The sequence below is a fragment of the Mycteria americana genome, chromosome Z, assembly GCF_035582795.1.
Source record: "Mycteria americana isolate JAX WOST 10 ecotype Jacksonville Zoo and Gardens chromosome Z, USCA_MyAme_1.0, whole genome shotgun sequence".
Lineage (NCBI taxonomy): Eukaryota > Metazoa > Chordata > Aves > Ciconiiformes > Ciconiidae > Mycteria > Mycteria americana.
Window position 1 is genome coordinate 25,298,410 of NC_134396.1, and position 20,174 is coordinate 25,318,583.

Here is a 20,174-nt window from a genome sequence, read left to right on the forward strand (position 1 = left end):
ACCCTTTATGCAACTTCTCAAGGTCACTGTTAATTGGGCAAATATCTGTGTAAATGCTGATCACACAAAGCTAAGCTACCCAGGGCAGCACTAAAATGTAAATCAAATGCATTCATAAAGCATTGGGTTTTGATTAATACTTGATATAATAACCTGGTGTGCACCGCACTTCCATTTCACTTATTTCTTACTTCTTCATTCTAATCTGTCATACCCTGCATATTCACGTTACCATTTTATGGTCAAAAATCAGAAACACGATATTCAAGTATTATGTGAAAAAGTTTGTATTTAACAGCATCGGGACTATAATAATGACCGTTTGAAAAGAACTGTACTTAACTTTCCCGGAGAGAAACCTCTCTTTACAACAACATAGCACTTTCAGCTCTAGGAATTAAATTAGTTATGTTTAGAAAGAACTTACCACGTAAAACTGTGAGTCTCGTGGACACACTTATTTCGCCAACACTATTGGAAGCCACACATTCATAAATAGCTTCATCTCGTGGCGTGCGCAGTGGTTGTATTCTGAGAACTGATCCAGATCCATCATCAAACTCTATTACCTATAGAAGGAAACAAAAGCTGTCACAGATGTTGTTACAAATGCCTATCCCTCAGTTAATCTGTTCATGAACAATGACCTGTTGGTATTCATGTCATCAAATCCAGGTTCATTTTTCAAACACACATACCAGAGCAAATTCCACACAGATGGGAAAATGTTTAAGTGTCAATGCCTTCTAACATACATTGCTGTTCAGTGAGTATTCAATGGCAACTCTAAGATAGTTTCAAAAAAGACAGGATGAAAAACAAACAACAACACCCCCCCCAGCTAACAAGGGCTGTAAGAAAGGATTCTGTAACTTAATGCTCTTTTATCCTGAAGTTCACCACCAATCTGTCTCCATTCTCTTAGGTTAAGTACTGTACCTTCAAATGCTAGTTACATTCATTTTAATTGCTGCAGGCTATATTCCCACTTTACTCACAGAGTAGAGTTCACTCATTCATTTAGCTCCAAAGTGAAAAAGGGTCAGCAATTTCTGAACAAGACAGGACTACTCAGTTTAGCTATGCATTTAACCCGCAGAACGTGAGTAAATTTATCCAACAATGTATTAGAAAACATGTAACCAGTTAAGAGACTAAATAATAAGGGTAAACATTAAGATTTCGTTTTTAAATTGCAATATTTACACAAGAAAGATTCATTTTCACATGAGGAAGAATTAATTGAATGGCTCTTATTTCCTTCTTGTTCTGCAGTCAGAATCACATCAGATATTGATGAGTACTGCAGCACTCCAGGCATTAGAAAAGCCTTCCTAATAATTAAGTAATAATATTAATCTATTTAATCTACTCTGTAAAAAAATTATTTGTCAATAATATATGTTAGCATTACCATCAGGTAAATGGCATTATCAAGAAAGGACAGTCACAATTAATTTTTTTTTTTTTTACAAAATAATTCATATTTGGCCATAATCTATACATACATGCACAAAACAATTTACATATATGCCTATTTGCACATATGTTTGTGTCTGTATGTCTAATTTACACACAAGTAATCTACTAGATCTCTATACTCATTGAGAGTAAGAGACAAATAAAGTACAGGGTTGGGAACTATGGTTATAGGCCCATTATCTTCCCATTTTCATTGTAGGAATTGCTCAGTTTCTTCTTAGCAGGGGAAGAGGTCTAAGTGGAAATAAGATAAAAACTGTTTTTTTCTGAGAAGAAATTGGTTTGATAGCGCACAGGCTGTATTACTTTTCCTTGTTCTTTAAGTAAAGCCATTGTCCTAAACAAATCTAGACAACACAAACTCTCCATCTGATCTTAGCACAAACAAAAGAATAACTAGAATTCTTGATAAACTGACATTTATGAGGGAAAGGAAAATTTCACAATCTTAAAGCAGACAGACTAACAATTTGTAGATAAAAAATGAAAGCACGGGACCCAAATAATCACAATCGTTACACTTAAAAAGAATAATTGTTATTGTTTAAATCTGGATGCTGAACAATCCTAGCTGGATGGCCAATAAAAACAATTGCAGCAGATCGGGTTGGGCAAATATTGCAGAGCTTAAGTTTCAAGTCTGGTGTCTCCAAAATATGTATCATAAAATGGATTTACTTTTCCTGTGATGAGTTCTCTCCTTTCTTGCATATCACAGACTATTAATTCCTCCCGTTCCCCCATCTACTGAATGAGATTTTTTTTAAAAAAAAACATGGACTTTTGAATAAAACCAGCCTCATGACACAGGGTAGAATGGTGCAATTTTTTAAACTTGGTTTTTTCCCCTTCTCTGTTTCTCTTTAAGTTCCTCTGAGAAAGACTTCTTAGTAACTTAAAGTAGATTTTTCTAATTCATATTATTGGAACTGATTTGAAGCAAGAGGAGAAAAAAGAATCCTCCTGTATCATGTTCATTCATAGTACATACCTGCAATATAAATAAAAGATGAACGATTAATAGCAAAGTCCCACAAGGTCTTATTGTAGCCTTTAATTTCAGAAATAATGTATAGCTTTCACCACTATTCTCACTCAGTTGTGAGAATTAGCCTGTGAGCAAGACCATTCCACATTCAAAGATAATAATCTTCAAATACATAAACAGACCACTGCCAAGAGAGAGGGAATAAACTATTTGTTCCCCCGTTGCTAGATAAGACAATAGCTATGTACATCAAGTTCCAGCAAAAAAGTTTGGTTCCACATGAGGAAAAAAAAACATGGCAAGGTTCATGGAACACTGTAGGAGGCCGTCCAAGTTTATTGTGGGGGGGGAAGTAACCCCCAGCATCCCTGGGAAAGCATATGGATTAGGTGGTCCACTGAAGTCCTTTCCAGATGTATTTACTAGGCTTCTATGAAGACAGGAGGACAGGTAAAACATTTTCATGTCTGTATTACTAAGTAATCAAGCTCAGAGAAATATACAAAATATTAATGTGAAAGAAGAGGAAAAAAAGCCCAAGTAATTTTTCTCTTATTGGAGCAGCTGACAATCTCAGATGTTTCTTGTTTCCCAAATGTTCCATGTGTCTTTTCTGAATCTCATTTCTACTGTTCTGTTCTTATTTAGAGATTCTATAGCATGAATTAATGGCCTTACTTTGGACATGAATGAAATGCTTAAAAAATTGATGTGTTCTGCACACTTTATAACTACTCTACTCAGTGGTTATAATCAAAATTATAATATACTTGGTGTTTTCTATTTCTTGAATTACATTCCATCTTACTTGTCTATACAGCTTGTTCAACAGTTCACTAACGGCATTTTTAAAACATTTTAAATTTTTTTTTTATAGGTTCATTCAAATATTTTTTATGGAAATAAACCTGTTTTATTTTTGCTTATTCTCCCTAAAAACAGGTACATAGGTACATAGAAAACAATATATGAAGCAAGTAAACCATGACATATTGCAAAATAAAACTGAATCAACACAGTAAACATGTACATGCCCAATCTTTCACTGCTTAGAACTCACCTGAAGTGAAAATTTTGTGACCAGAAGGGGATAAATTGTATGGAGTTTATAATAAAATTTCTATGTTAATCCCTCTAGCCAATTACAGCTCTGCATATGCTCTGAAAAGTGCAAACAGTTCTTGGCACTAGGAGGTCACATGCATGCTTTTATTTCTCATATTGTAGTAAATATACAAGCAAAGAATTATATTGGTTAATGAACAAATTCCAATGCCTTTAAATATTTTTTGAACAAAAAAGGAATAAAAATGATTTATTTGTACAAGAAATGCAATTCTTTCCTGCTGACGTAAATCTAACCTGAAAGCCAGGGCAAGCAATCTTCCCAAATACTACTAAAAATTCACACAGAATACTTCAGTAAATTTTAATAGGTATATCTTAGATAATTTCCTCATAAAATGCATGTTAAAACTGTTTTATATACAAATTAGTCATCTTCCAAACACTTGTTTTCTTAATGCAGAAGTCTCTTGTTTAACATTGAAAATAGTGAAGTGACACAGTGAAAATTATACACTCGTAGTGCCAGTTTTGGTATCCATTCTACAAGCCTTCTCCCATTTTCTGAGTTTTTTCTTCATGTTAAGGGTCAATCCATATTTGATATTAATTGTTCCTGCCACTAAAAGAGGGAATAATAATTGTTGTCGTATTTCCCCCAAATAACCAGTACCCTTTGAACAGATTATCTTCACTGTTTCCTTTAATTGAGGGTTGTGGAGAGAGAGGAAACAGCTTTCTCTAAAGCCTTTTCCTAGGTTATTGTTGAGAAAAGAATCAAAAGCAAACAAGTTTTACATTTCCTCTTCAGCAGCAGGAACTACAATGTCCCTTTCATCTCTCTCTGCAACAGTGGTAAGCAATTGTGGTAGCAGAAACAGTAGCAGCTAGGTCTGTTCGATGCACACTGTCACAACAGGAGGTGGCTTGCTCTCTGGAGACAGCAATCACTGCTCAAATAATTTTCCCCCATCTCCTTCATGGAAAAGATAGCAGGCTGAACAGAAGCACTTCAAGGCTCCCCAGTTAGATCACGCTAGTTTAGAAAACAGCAGTAGCAGTTATCTCTTTAACAGTGCTATGCATAACGAGTTTGCAAAATAAAAACTTCATGAGACTGCTCCCACTAAATTATCCCCAATAGTCATAGCTATTTTGCTTAATCACTGATAATAAAGCACACATATTGGAATTAGAAACGAGGCTGGAATTAATGTTTTTCAGAGGAACAGAACAATGGACCTAATACCTCAAATCTCTGATTGCTGACTTTCTTTCCCTTTTTGTTCCAGACAATTTTAGGTCTTGGATCTCCTGTGGCTTGACAGATGAATGAGGCGACTCCTCCCGAAACCCCCGTCTGGTCAACGGGAGTTCTTGTAAACTTTGGTGGTGCTGAAACAAACAAAAATGTAACAAAATTAATCTAAGTGGTAAACATAAAAAATAAGCAATGTCAAGATTTCAAAATGAAAAAAGAAGGAAATGTTTTGTTTCTCCAGTGACAGTATTCACCTGCAAGAGAAAGCTTTAAAAAAATAACTAAAAGGTCAGGAAAGTACTTACAGATTTTACTAGTGAAATTTATATTAAAACAGAAATCTGATAGCATCAGAATAGCAAGATCACACCTTATATTTTATCACCATTATAAATAAAAAATCCAATTTGTCTTCTGTGGAAAAATGAGCTCATCAATCAGCTGTAATAAGATCATGATTCATGACTTGATGTTATGATCACAGGATGTCATGAAAACAGGATTCTCACCTTTAAGCCATTAAAATCAGTGACATTTAGGAGAAAGCATTTGTAAGTTTGCAGTGGTAGAGGTAAATGACTATGTATTAGGAGTCCACGCAGAAAGGACTGTAACAGAAGAGAGATTTATGCTTGGGCACAGTTTCACATATAGCTCCTATTCACTCCCAAATTATTCTACTCTGTCAGAAAGAAGTAAAAAAAGATACAACTATTGCAACAACAGCAGAGGAGAGAGAAATGGAGAAATCATTTAGAAGTAGGAAAAGGCATTTTAATTAATTATTCTCTTTCCTTCTATTTCTGTTACAACATAATTAAAATTAATTTATCAGCCTTGTGGTGAAACAAAACTTTTGAACTTACACCAACACAACATATGACTTCTAAAGATTTAATATAAAAATCTATGAGATTATGTCTAACCACAGCACAGAAATGTTGAACAGTTCCTGTAAATATTTACATCAGTCTCCTTCTTAGCTGAGAAATTTTGAGAGATCCAATACACTTTAAGATGCTGATTTGAATGATACAAAGTGAATAATTAGGGCCAATAAATGATAAAAAATCCAGGTCTTTCCTATAGAGTCTTTCTCAGTTTTAAGTTGTTATATGTAGTTGCTCTATAGCAGCTGTTGCAATTGATTTTTGCTCTCATCTTCAACTTTCAGCAGTCAGCTCCTTTTTGTTCCCAAACTCTTCACTCTTCTTCGCTTTCCTCTCTTAGTTCTGACAGTTATGTACCTGCACTGTACTAGTTTTCATTTCTAAGTTGCTGCTCTTCACTTCTGATATCTAACCCCTTATTCTGCTGAACTGGTTTTTCCACAGGCAATACGTCTTGTCAGCATGTTTATTTAAATGTCAGAAATCCAGCAGACTACAAGTATGCATGTACGTAACATTGGAAGAAATCCTGAAATAATTTAAAATGCCAAGAAAATATGATGTGGCCATTATTATAAAAAAACCTCAATATGTTGATGTTACGTTGCTACATTAAATATGACAGCATGCAGATTTTCCTAAGTTTATGAAATGAAATGAGTCTTTTTTACCCTACCCCTAAGGTGTAACATACCAGTAACAAAGGTAATTTTCAAAAAATGCAGTAAAAATATAATGTTCCTGAAAATCTGCATGCTTTTGTCTTTAATAGACATGTCAGGCAAAATTGTTATTGCTCAACTTTTCAGAATGCTCAAGGGTCCTTGAACTATCTGCTGTACTAATTTTGCCTGGTGAACATGCACCTGAAACCAAATGCAACAGCAAATCTGAGCACAGCAAAAAAGTGTGCAACTGCTGCCATGGGGAACTTACAAAAGAACTTCTCTGATGTAAAAAAATTGCCAAAACCATGGCAAATAAAACACACTTAGAGCAAAGAAACTAAAAATCCTTTCCCAAGGCACAGGCTTTATGCTTGGACCACAGAAAAGACAGAAATGTATTCTGATGAAGACCATCTGGGTTTCACCAAAACTGCTAGCTTTGAATAGTTTTCTATGCATGTATTAACTCAGCACTCTGATATGTAAAGAGACATGACTGAATCTAATATGCTGATATTCTGTGGCACAAGTTGTGATTGTGTGCCATCAAGTGAAAAATGATGCGCTGCCATCTCTTTTTATTCTTTTTGACATTTTGTGAATTCAGTGTTGAACCTCATACCAACAAAAGAAAAACACTGCGTGGGCAAGTCCATCAGCACAGAGTAACTATGTATAGTAGTTCATAGGCAGCTTTTAAATTCCAAATTTATGCCTCACTCATGCATTCAGTGACTGCCCAACTGATAATTTCAGCATCAATAAAGTAACTTACTTCCTTAGAGACAAGGTCTGTTTTGGAAAATTTGCCAGTTTTGCCATGCATTACAAGGGTCAAGGAGGGAAAGCAACTCAATTTAAGAGCCATGCTGTGCATTAATTCCTGCAACACTTCAGTTAACTATCTTGGGACCAGGAAAACTGAAGATATTTAAAGAACAAAAAAAAAAAAAGCAACAAAAAATGATAAGCAAAGACGGTGTTGAACTATGTTAAATTGAGTTTAAAAAAAATACCAACCACCACAACTAACCAACCAACCAAAAAAACCCACCATATTCTACTATTAGGTTTTATGTCACTGCCAGTCACCATGACATCTATGGTTGGCATGCTTTTATATATGCAATATATTGCATTAATGATAACAATAATACAAAAAAAGCTAAATAAAGGGCAAGCCCTTCCCTCCTAATCAGACATGCAGAGACAAATTCTCCATTAGCGCAGCTGAGGTAAACACAAGAGAGCTTGCACTAATTTACACCATATAACAATTTACCTTCCCATTGCCGCTAAACACAAAAGAAACAAACAAAATCCCCTGCGTCTCCAACACTCTGCAAACTGCAAAGATATTTATTAAATAGTGCACATAGCAATATATATGAAATTAAAAATTTTCCACCAAACTTAACTGCTGTTAGAGGTAGAACCAGTTTTCTGGCAATTTATTAATCTAGCACTGGGCCAAACCTGGTAAAGCACTATAACTGCTATGACTCCTTATGAAAATTGCTTACTATCTTCTGCAGAGCTGTATCTACATCGTGGAGTTGCAGAAATAGGGTTGAATACCTAACGTAACATGGCTTTCGTAGCTACCTGAAGTAGAACAGTACTTTTCCAGTCCTACATGAATTTTTTCTGGACTGACAACTAGTAAAGCTGTTGTTTGTTAACTAACAACACTTGCTATGAAGCATTAAAGGCAAAAGACAAGCGCAGTTGTTACATAATTATGTAATTCCCTATTTGTAGACATTTTTCAAGAAAAACAAGGTTTTAAGGTTGTATGTAAAGACCACATTATTGTATGTAAAGACCACATTATTGTATGTAAAGACTGATATTATCTACATCAATAAAAAAGCTTCACATTCCAGTATAGAAAGGAACCGTGATGACGTTTGTGTTTCACTTACACCATAATCTAGCTGAAAAAATACCGTATGTGGCTGGTCAAAGTTTCCTTTTGCATAAGTAATTCATTCCTGTAAAAAAACCTTGTCGCAACTCTTCTCCAGTGCCTAATCTTGAAAGTAAGACAGTTATCTTTGAGGTATCATACGATAGCAGAGAAAGTAAATTATTATTAGAACATAGATAATTCTAGCTGGAACAGGAAACTTACAGTAGTCCTGTACACTTCAGACATTTTAATGCATACAATGGCTGTTTTCAGCAGTTCATCTTTACATTCACAAAATGAAATTTAATTTGGCAAACCAGTTAAATGCCCCGCTTCAGGCTCAGCAGCTGCACCAGAGGAATAATAGTGTCTGCATGTTTAATAGGTGTTGTGAGGATAAACTCATTTATGGTCGAGAGATGCTCAGACTATGGTGATAGTAGCCAGCCACCCATGGAGACAGATAGGTATTATGTAATCCATCTTTTCATTATTCAGTCAACATGTTCATCTCGTTGCATATAAAGTGACCATCATCGGTGTAAGGGTATGTGAAATCATAACCCAACAGAAGCAAAATGAAAAGTAGTATTTGTTGCTTTTATCTTTATAAAGGTTTTTAATTAAGGTTTGACACAAATTATCTCCACAATTAATGTTGTCAGTTTCTTGACATTGATTCTGACCTAAGCTGCCTAGGCAGTCTGATAGCAAACACAATTACACTGCACACACAGTTGTGCTTATTAACATGAAGGCAATTTTGATTGAGAACTGACAAATATTTTCAATCTCCCTTAACAGCAGTGCAGAGTTCAGCAAAAACTCTCTGCAGCACACTTCATTAAGCACAGCAACAATCTATATGGGAACCTTCCAGTGAAATTAAATCTGCGAAAAAAATCAGATGTTATAGGTTACCAACATGGTATCACAGCCTTTCAGCACTTTTGAAACTCTCCTTAGTCACATTTCAATAAAGCTGCAATTAGAATAACAGAAGTGTAATTAAAATAACAAAAAGTAAAATTCAGTTAAAATCAGCACCTCATATTTCTGGACTTGAACTATCTTGTGGGCATCATCCAAATTGCAGCAATATTGGCTATTAAATGCAAACAACACAAGTTTTGTTTGTTTCAGCTTGCTTATCTACCAGTGCCTACTCAGATATTTGTGCTGACACTGAATGTTGATACCTTGTCAAGGAAAAAATTTTACAGCAGAAGATTTCCGTAACTTGGACTTATCGGAAGTACCACAAGCTTTGTCTTCCAAGGCCTCAGGGTCCCACCCTCTGCTGCTTGTTATGCACTTCTTGCTGGGACTCCTGAGAAGCTCAAGTGACAACTATTGAACTACCGCAAATTACACTCTAATATATGAGGGAAAATGGAATTTATTGCTAGCTCACCTTAAATACACTGAGCTTTAATTTGTTTGTTTTAAGGAGTTTAAAGCCGTAGAAGTTAGGCTGCTGCTTCAACAAGCAGTCAAGCTCTCCCCCCAGGGGGTACAGGAACTTCTGAAATAGTTTACCACTACCCAGAAAGCAGCTGTCCTTTTTTGCATATTGAGCCTCCATAAAATATATTTATAACATGACACTAAAATAACTTACTTGGATTGGAACATTTTCATAGCTTTGCACAAGCATAAGACATCTCTTTCTTCTCTTTTCACTTCCACGTTGTCTTTTGTAAGTTTAAGTACAATTCTGAATTAGTGAATGGAATTAACTAATTCACATTTCATCATGTTACGGAATTATCTAACTTTTAATTTTGCTGTTTATACTTCGTGCTGTGCTTTGAGGACATGTAACACTTTTCCTCTGCACTCAAATAAAATGTCTGACAAAATATTTTTGAAATTAGTAGTTCAGCACTCTTCTTTCCACAGCTCCTGAGAGCTATTCTTGTGCAAAGACATTTTTACGGGCATAACTGCTCTAATTAAGAGATGAATATGAGGATAAGACTTCACCTTCTTTAAAGGTAAAGTGAGAGCTAATGGGATATCTGCAGCTCAAGTATAGCAAGCTCAGCATGCAGACCTACTATGGACAAGATATATAGAGAATGCAGACCTCAATGTATTTCTGTTTCTAGACCCTCTATTTGGGGTGTATGGAAGTTCCTAGTACACCGTAATTCAACTTATGATTAAACTTTATCATATGCTTGAAATATGAAAAAATTTCCAAAATCAGAATAAAAATTTCCAAAAATCATATCCTATCATATCCTTTGTCAGCTTTCATAGCAAGTGTGAATAAAGTAACAAAGACATCATAAAAAATTAAACATGCTAAGATTCTTCTTTCAAATGCCCCATTTACTTGTCAATTAACATATACTGATGTTTCAGGAGACTCCTGAAAAATTACAGTAACTTTTTGGTTGTAAAGATTTGTTTTGTAGCAAAAAAAGCTGGAAGATAATACAGTCACAACTGTTCCCATGGAACCTTTTCATCTGACACTCAGAAATGCAGGTTGAGTGCAGAGTAAACAATGTGGTCTGGCAGGTGCCCATGCACTTTGGGACACTGCACACACCCCATCACAAGAATCACTGTCACTTAGTGTAGAGACCCTATGTATTACTGGTCTCGTGACATCAAGTTTCAGTGGGGTATGAGACTGGACTCATTCCTAGTTATAAATTCTGAAGTCATTCTTCCCATACCAAATTATACACTTAGAAAATTCCTACACGGGGTGAAAAAAAAAAGGAAAAATAAAAAAAAAATCGAAATACCCTTTATTCACCCCACATCCCACTTAGCAATATTCACTGCGTCCCACTGACTTATCAGCACCTGCTATATATTCTAAGTAAACAGGCCATAAACTGGTTCACAGTCAATACTGGAGAAGGCTCCTGTCCTGGTAAAAATGAACAAATAGGCACATGTTGCATGTAATCTCAGCCTGATACTGTATAGACATATTACAAATTACATGAGTTATTATTCTTTTCACAATTCCTCTAGGACTTAACATACTAAAACAACTATTTTATATATATATACCCATAATATTTAATAGAAAATATTTTTGTTCTCATTTATTTATTAAAAAGAATTTTCAAAGCACACTCATTTACAGGGTTCACTGCTAATTTACTCATTAATCATAATTTGTGATGACAGTTAGACTGATCATTGTTATAAGCAATTGTTTTGCCTTAATTCTAACTTGCACTTATGGTGGACCTGCAAATTTGCTATGTAAGACAGTTAATTAGCTTTTTATTTCTATAAGGACGAATGACAATTTGTGTTGATGAAATCTGCATATAGAAATCCCAAAGCTCCCAACTGGTATCTTCCTAAGGGCTCTTGTCTGTCAGTCACAAGCTGGTGAAATTTTCCTGTTTCTCACCGTAAACATCTTAAAACTGCATCATCTTTACATCCTTCAGCAAGAAGAATAGCAACAATGCAATCTTCAAATGCTGTCATACTCTGAGCAGCTGAAGAGTTTTATTACCCTGTGAATGAAAATTACCAGTTTTTCATCTCTGAACTACTACATGCAATCCAGCTATGCCAACTAATTCCAGCTGAAGACCTTGATCCATTTGGTTCACAAAAATTATTTGCAGGTAAAACACACGTTTCCCAAAATCCTGGATGAAGGAAACTAAGCTATTTCACTTCACAGGTGTCACAACATCCTCTTAAAAACCCAGCCCCTACAAAAATGGTCATAAAATCTTTATAATATAATCAAAAGGTTTATCTCCCCACCTTCTTTCTGCTACTTGTATTCTACTAAAAACAAAAGCACTCAGAAGAAACAATTGTGTCAAAAAATGTCTGGTTTTTTGGGGGTGGTGTTGGGTTTTTTTCCAATTTAACAGTCATCTCCAGTTCCTGACCCTTCAATCAGCCAGAGCATACCCACCCTACAAATTTAGTAAGCAGCTCAAAAGAAGATGATAATTTCCTGATCTCTCAAGGAAAATATTAAAAGTCAAGCCTATCTTTATGTTTTCAATTTTCTGCAACACACAGTGTCAGTTTACTAGGCTGACCATTGGGTTTATTCTTCCCTGAAATACAAAATCAAATGACATACTTACAAGTAAGGCCTTACAGGTAGAATAGGTAGGTTACATTTTCCAAAAGTTCTAATGTTAAAACAGCACATTCCTGATTTGTACCTCTAGGCTGTGCAGACCTTGGTATCAGCTCATTTCATTGTGGATTATGTATGCTTTTTTAGAGACAGACTTTATCTGAGCCCTAAAGAGGGAGGAGGAGCTAATAGGAGGAATACAAACGAACACAGACAGCCGAAGACATTTATTTGCCAACTAACATCACCCGCATACACCCTCCCATACTCATTTACAGTTTATAATAACTGGGAGAAAGAAAAAGGCTTTCACAAGTGTGAAGAACCTATGTGAAAAACCGGAAGATGTAGGCATAGCATGAAGTACCCACAAAGCAGTAATTAGACAGGAGGGCAAGAATTTTCTTTTTCTCTTTCCCATGCCTATAGGAATTCCAACACCATAAATTTAACCCAACTGCACATATGCCTTTAAGTTATACACCAGCACATGTGTTCAAATGCACAATACAAAACAAAATAGGTATAAGCTTGTGTGTATACACAGCATTTACCAACATACGGCATATGTAAAATCTGGATGGGGCTTAATCTACCTGAGTTAGAAAGAGGAACTCGCTAGTTAATCCAGTATTAAGCCTCCTTCCAGGAGCAAATGAAAAGCATAAAGCCTCTTGAATCTAAAAGGTTAGTGACGTGCACCACTTCATCCCCCAGGAACATTACATAACCTTGTCATATTCACTAATTTAATGAAAAGAAATTCTGCTTCAAAGCTCTCTACTGCTTCTTTTTCAAATTTTAATGTCTGCAGACTGCATATGAATTATTTGGTAACTGAGAGCCGACACTCCTTTTCAATGTGCAAAGCAGAAGCAGTGGATCTTAAAATGCCAGGCAAGCGGATCTCTTTCGAGAGAAGTTTTGCTCTAACAGAAAAGGGAGAATAATGAGATCTTGCAGGTAAGAGTTTCAACTAGTGACTGAGAGTATCCAGGTTATGACTAGAGATATGGCCTTTATTGGTGTTTCAGACTTATTAAACCCCTCAAAATACAGGTACCAAAACTAGGAAGAATAAAATTGGGGCACTCTAACAACTGAGTGAAGCCTCCACTCATTTTTTATTTATCCAAACACAATAAAATGCATACTTGGCCATTTATACACAGGGCAGATTGCTGATTAGCGACTGTGAAAGCAAAGTCACCTACCTAATGGTAAGATTGACTCAAAGAGAAGATAAACCGTCAAACTCTACATACTAAATATGGTTCAGTGTTAATGCTTGGCAAGGCACCCGTATAAGCAAATTCTCATAACTCCTGTTCAAGCAGAAGAGAAATTAATAAAATTCTGCCTGAGAACAGATCACATGACTTACTTTCATCTAAGTATCATCCTTTTCCAACACTAGAGGCAAACTGCCTTGTTACCAATACCACAATTGGCCAGCACATCAAAGGGGAAATGTATTCTGTTACAATCTGCTACTATGCTCTGTGAAAGTGACCTAAGATGCTAGTCTTTTGCACAACATGCCTATATGGGTGAAATGCCTTAATGTTATCCACTTACTGTAAAATCATCCTTAGCTCAAGCCACCTGAAGATAAAAGCAAGAAAAATTTATAAAACTCAAAACACATATGTTATCAAAGTTTATAAGGACATGGGTGATAGAAAATTCAAAGTCATTCAACCTTTCTATTGCAGCTACCAAAACCAAAAGACCTCCCTTCTCCACTTCTGTTTCCAGATAACATGAGGACGCTTAGGAGGCTTAGCTTAGGGACCAAGCCCTTGGCCAAATACTAGTCCCCAGCCTTTAGCCCCCAACAGATGAAGAATATACCCAATCTGTTCCTTGGGTGTATGGAGGTGGTCTTTAGATTCATCAAACCTGTCTCAAATATAATAACTGACTTTCAACTTAGTGACAAGGTGGTTTATATCTTCTCCTCTTTAAAGCATTCTGGACAGAGTCATGTCCTGTCCTGGTGGTAAACACATAGTTTTATACCTCTTTCTTTGTTGGGTTAAACTATTAAACTGCTGAGGGGCAGACTGTTGTTACTTGGGACAAATATGTGCGTGCATCTAATCAAATCTTACAGTCCATATGAACATATATAGTTTGGGGCATTAAGGGGTTTAAGATGACTTTCTACTTGCAAACCAGCATTATGAGATGGCATGACTTGACATAAGTGTAATTTATTGAGCTAAACTGGTTAAAGACTATATCATTAAGCTTGCTATAAAATAAAAAAATAATAGTTAGTAGAGACTCATAAATCTTTCTTTCCTTCTTACTAGGTTAGAACTCCTTCATCCCAGAAGTTGATAAACACCTCTCTCCCTCTATTAGTTCTAAAACAACGTTTACCATTTGCCTGTAACAATTGATTACATGAAATCTAAATTAGATGTCCAGCCAAATAGAGAGAATATATGTTCCTCTTACCAGCACCTCCTGTGAGAGCTACGCAATGCAGTCCAGCTTCAGCTGTACTAAAAGACAGGTTAGTGTGGCCTGTAAGATGATACATTACTGATTCATAAACTAGGTCAGAAAACTGCTATAGGTATTAAAAAAGATTCAGTGACTAAAGGCCCCAATGGATCATCCCAGTTCCTTGCCTACAAGTCATTTAAGATAGATCAGTATGGTTAACACAGTACAAGTAGCCTGCTCTGGGATATGGTTATGCAGATATAAAAGCACTGATTAGAATGTATTTACACTGGCAGTATTTTTGATACTGTGTGGTTTTGGTAGTACACAAGTATCCTATTGCGTATAGCTCCTGCTGTGAATACAAGCTCCTGCAAGTCACATTTTGTTGTCAGTAAGGACAATGCACTGCCAATATGCAAAAAATTCTACTCCTGAAGTGCAGTTTTGTAGTTAAAACTGCATCTGCCATATGAACTTCTTCTACAGGAGCTATATTGCTCTATATTGCTCCTCTCCAATAAAGTTATGCCAGCAGAAATTTGAAGTATATTATATATAATACATTCAAGAATGTGAGAACTAAAACTTCATATACAGGTATACACAACAAAGTTGTAACTAGCTCAAAAATGCAATTAAATAGTAGACTCATAACCAAAAGAAATGTATCACCACATAAAGGTAAAACTCTAATTACTACAAGTCCATTTCTGTTTTAATTCTGATATGTGACAGCACTTCGTACAATTATGTTCTGCAATCGATTACCTAAAATCACCAAAGAGTACAATTATTTGATACCTAGTGTGCCGCTGTAGAATTGCACTTGCTTTACAAGAATCTTGCATGGTTATTCATGTTATTTAAGTGATTTTAATATAATTTTCAGTGATTAAAAATACACCTCAATAGATAATCCTGGCCCACAGTGCTGTGTCTAGCTTACACCTCTCTCATCTATATCTTACCAATGATATCTTCCATTCTTCTCTCTTTAACATAAATTCATTCCTCTTTAAAAAAAAGATACCAAGAAATCATAACACTACATGGAACTGACATTCAGTCAAGGACAAGCTATTTAAAGGGGGACTTAGTGACAGATTCAGGGTGGAAGAGGGGTAAGAATCTTATGTATAGCCAGATACCATGCTGTAAGAGGAAATCTTACACTAGCATTCTCCAGCTTCTTTTGCCACTGAATACAAAGCTTTTCTGTTACTCAGTTGAAGAAGCTAGAAATTATTTTGTTTCATTCATACAGGTTAATTACCGTGTCAAAGTTAAAAGCACTGCCAAGTGATTTTTATTAATGCGGTACATACAGATTGTGAAGAGTCTCACTTTTGTTTGGTCATCTCCCTTAGAAGGAATTCCCATCAAACACCACAATTCTCCTTTATCCTCACTTGAGAAAATCAACAGTGGCCCAGACACGGGAAGTCTTATTCCATTCTTACTTTCCTCTCATGAGTCGTCCTTGTCTTATGCTCTCCTTGCTCGATCCGCAGCTGTTCTGAGACCAAGCTAAACAGATCAAACTGGAACTGTCTAGAACAGCTCAGGTGTGTGGTCCTGAGAGAGTCAGTGAAGGCAATAAAGAATCAACAAAGTTAATTCACCTGGACTTTACGTCATGCCTTCTCTGTGGAGTGATTATATTTTTAAAGGGAAGGACCCCCCATAAGTTGGGACCATGACTGCACCACTGAAATAGCGATGTGCAGAGAAGATCTTAGCAGGGTCTGAAATACATGTTCAAGTTAGTAATTTGACATTAAGTACTTGCAATACATTCTATTATTTCATCCAATCTAATGTTTTTAAGGCATACTTGGTGTTTTAGAATATTACAAAATATTGTAAACTTGCAAGAGTTTTGCGGGACACAGTGAAGCCCTCTTTCTTAAAAAACTAATTTACATTTGCCCTGTCATAGAGATTTTCACTCTGAAACCTTCATCATAATTGGAAAGCACAATTCATGCCCATCTTTAAAATAAAAGTAAAAATTACTGAAATATAAATACCAAAAAGGATAGCACTCTACATTTTTCTTTCACAGGCAAATACGTTCTTTCCAATTATTATAAAAACAAAAAGTAGTATCAGTCCTAGTCATGGTTCCCTTCTCAGTTCACATCTAAGTAGTAAGAAGATTCAGAAAACAAATTCACTGAAGTTTGGTCTCAAGAGATAAATTTGGAAGCCAAAAGCACTGAAAGTGACAGTTGGCTACTGGACATAAGAGGGGGCCGAGAGCCAAAACTTTTTAATTCTAATCCCATCTCTGCTAATTGCTTGTTGTTTAGCTTCAGGCAAATTACTTAACCTCCACATCTCAATTTCCTTACTTCCAGGATTATGCTACTTACATATGTCACGAAACATAGGGTGGAGTATTATAGTAGTTACTGTCACTACATTTACAAAATTTGTAGAAAGATTTGTGCTCATGCATTGAATGAGAGGGATGAAAAACATTCCAGCTTAAGCCCTATCTACTTATAACAAGGATGACACTTCTATTAGGGTGAAAGAAAGAAAAACAAACAATCAAAAAAACTACACTCAAATCTTTAGTGTCAGTGAAAACTGGTAGCTATTTGGCAAAGTTATTAGTCTTTGAAAATTGCAGTCCTCTGCATATCAGTATTGCAAAATGTTGGTTTAATTAACACTCTATTCTCTAAGGAAATCAGCTTACATTGCACAAGTGTACTGAATAAGAACTGCTCATTTTGACACTGAGAGGTATGTACTGAAAGTGGTTATCTATCTGCTAAGAAATTATAATAAATTATTTCTGCAAAATATATTGCCCTGCATCATAATTCAAATTCAAAGGTGTATAATTAATATTGTGTGTGTCCATTTAAATAATAGAATTGAATGTTTTAATTATGCAGCCATGTTAATTATAATATTCACTTAAAATATTCATTTATATAACACTAAGTATGCATAGATATGTTTATATCTAAGTGATATGTATGTTCAGAAATAAGAAATTTAGGAAAACTGGTTTTTACACATCAGGCTTCAGCAGCCTCTTGAAAGTAAACCTTAAAATGGCTAAATGTTTCCTGAAGAGAATTGAGAACCTGGGTTTGCTGTCTCTGAACTCAAATTTCTATATGTCTGAACGTCAACGGCATATTCAAAATGTATTAAATGTCCAGTGACCTATCATTGTACTGCATCATCAAAAGTACAATGTGCTCACAGGAATCATACAAAAGTAGGGTAAAATCTGCATTATTGCAAAACTTCTGGATTTTTCTCTGCTTTTTCCTTTTGGATATAAGAAGACAACCAGAAATAAATTTCTCACAACAAAACTGAAACTATTGACACAAATTCAGATGAGGTTAGATTACTGAAGCTGGGGATGCAAAGAATACAGCAGGTCACCAAAAATAACACACAATAGCTGGCCTCAAATATCCAAACACGAGAGGAATTGGGCTGCAGAAAGACAGGAATAAGAAACAAGCTGAAAACATGGCTCATTTCATTCAAAAAATGCTGAAAAGCAAAAGAGAAGCAGAAATTGCTGGTCAAACAATGCAGAGGGATAACCCAAACCAAGATGAATTTCAGGTCTCTTTGAGATTTAACTAAAAATTTAAGTAAAAATAAGATCTTTACCTATGAATATATAGCCAGTCAGTCACATAAGTTTATTAAAATGAAAAATGTTTGAAAGCTCTGGCTTTGGTATATATAAAAGTTGCTTGCTCCCAAGGGCTGTCTGGGAAGTTGTAATTTACTCTTTGTATTCCTTAACGTGAAATGCACCATACAGAATAATAGTAAAACCTCTTGAATGAATTACTGTATTGTTCATAAATCACAAGAATCAATTACTATTTGTATTGTTCCTTCACTGAATGCCTTTAGAAAAGCAGCTTCTGGAGGTTCAATAATTTTGCATATCACTGTGTCAAAAGCTGGCACACACAACTGGAAAAAATTCTAATTACAGTTAGTAATAAATATTTAGAAGTTATACTTTGATGCTTTCACTTCTAATACCAAACCTCTTTCTCAAAGTAGACAGCTTTCAAAAAACTGCAGAAAAAATAAAGTCTCTGAAGTTTTTGTTTTCACTATTCTTAATCATGCTCTTCACTGTAATAATACAACATAATGCAATCCAAAGCAAAAGGGAAGTGGGGAGAAGAATCAATATAAAATTATTACCGACAGAGATGGAAATCAGCAAAGAAAAGCCCCCTGGATTACCAGATGTGGGTTTTTTATGTGTTTGGCCTTAACCCCAGCAACACAGTTAATGATGAAGAATACAAGGTTTAAATTTTTTGTGTGCTTTTCTCCCTCCTCTCCACGCTCCTCAGTAGCATGGTATGTTCATATGTACATGCTGACCCTTTGTATCAGACTGTAGCATAACATTAGCAGATATGACAGGTCTTTTGCTGTGCTTATTTAATTACCTCTACACTGGAATACAGGAATATATCTGCTGTGCAGAGTTAAAAGAAGTATAGAAGTATAGTTCTCACTCTTCCCAATACAGGAGCCTGTATTGGTCAAGGAATTCCAACCTGTGACATTCTACTTGATATCAGAAGCTAGAAACATTATGAACTAAACCTGTGTTTTCTGTTTATTTTGAAGGTTCTGAAACCTTATTTGGTATACTGGCTTCTCTGCTGTTGTCCCCTGCTACTAGGACAAGAGTGGTAGGATCTTTGCAACTGTCCCTTCCTATAGACAAAGAGCTATATGCAGGTATATGTAGATGCTAAGAATGAAGAAATTAATATAGTGGATACAGGACCAGTTTGTTCTTAAATTATTTTATGTTATAAATATAAAATCAGAAGGAAGAAATATAAGGAAAACCAAAATCTGAGGTAGTTTAATTTTTAAAAAGGAACACTTCACTTTCCGTAATTAAGAACCGCTTGTAATTCAAGGAAATTATCATGCTTTGAGAACAAGGTTACAAATTACCAGTTATTAAAAAAAAAACAAAAAACAAAACTTATAGTGCCTGACTATATGACTTACCACAGCAAATAAAATGCAAACCAAAGAATCTTTTTGCTTCTGAGTGCATAAGGCTAACCTATGTATGTGCATATTTATAGCACAGAAAAAAAATCCCAACACTTCAAATAGTGTCAAAAGCATCCCTCACCTTTGAGTTTACCCCTACTGCAGTCACTCCTGTAATTACAGTCACATACACATGTTCTAGTCAGTTTTAATTTAGGTAAGGCAGCACCGTTAACCGTTAGCCATAGATCCATCAAGCAAGTACCAAAGTAACTACATGGACCTTGCAGAGGGACTGGGACTCACAGAGGCAATCAGGCTACTCTGTCTGCC

At 35.5% G+C, this 20,174-nt stretch overlaps 1 protein-coding gene across 4 annotated transcripts in view; it reads right to left on the reverse strand.

The window, feature by feature from the left end:
- Window positions 1-20,174, reverse strand: part of PTPRD (protein tyrosine phosphatase receptor type D) — a 386,895-nt gene that overhangs the window by 218,709 nt on the left and 148,012 nt on the right. For all 4 annotated transcript variants that reach the window (XM_075526932.1, XM_075526931.1, XM_075526929.1 and 1 more), the window contains exons 3-4: window positions 4,785-4,930; window positions 428-569 (exon numbers count right to left, since the gene is read on the reverse strand). In XM_075526932.1, the coding sequence (XP_075383047.1) occupies window positions 428-569; window positions 4,785-4,930 (288 nt within the window). The remainder of the gene's footprint in view (window positions 1-427; window positions 570-4,784; window positions 4,931-20,174) is intronic.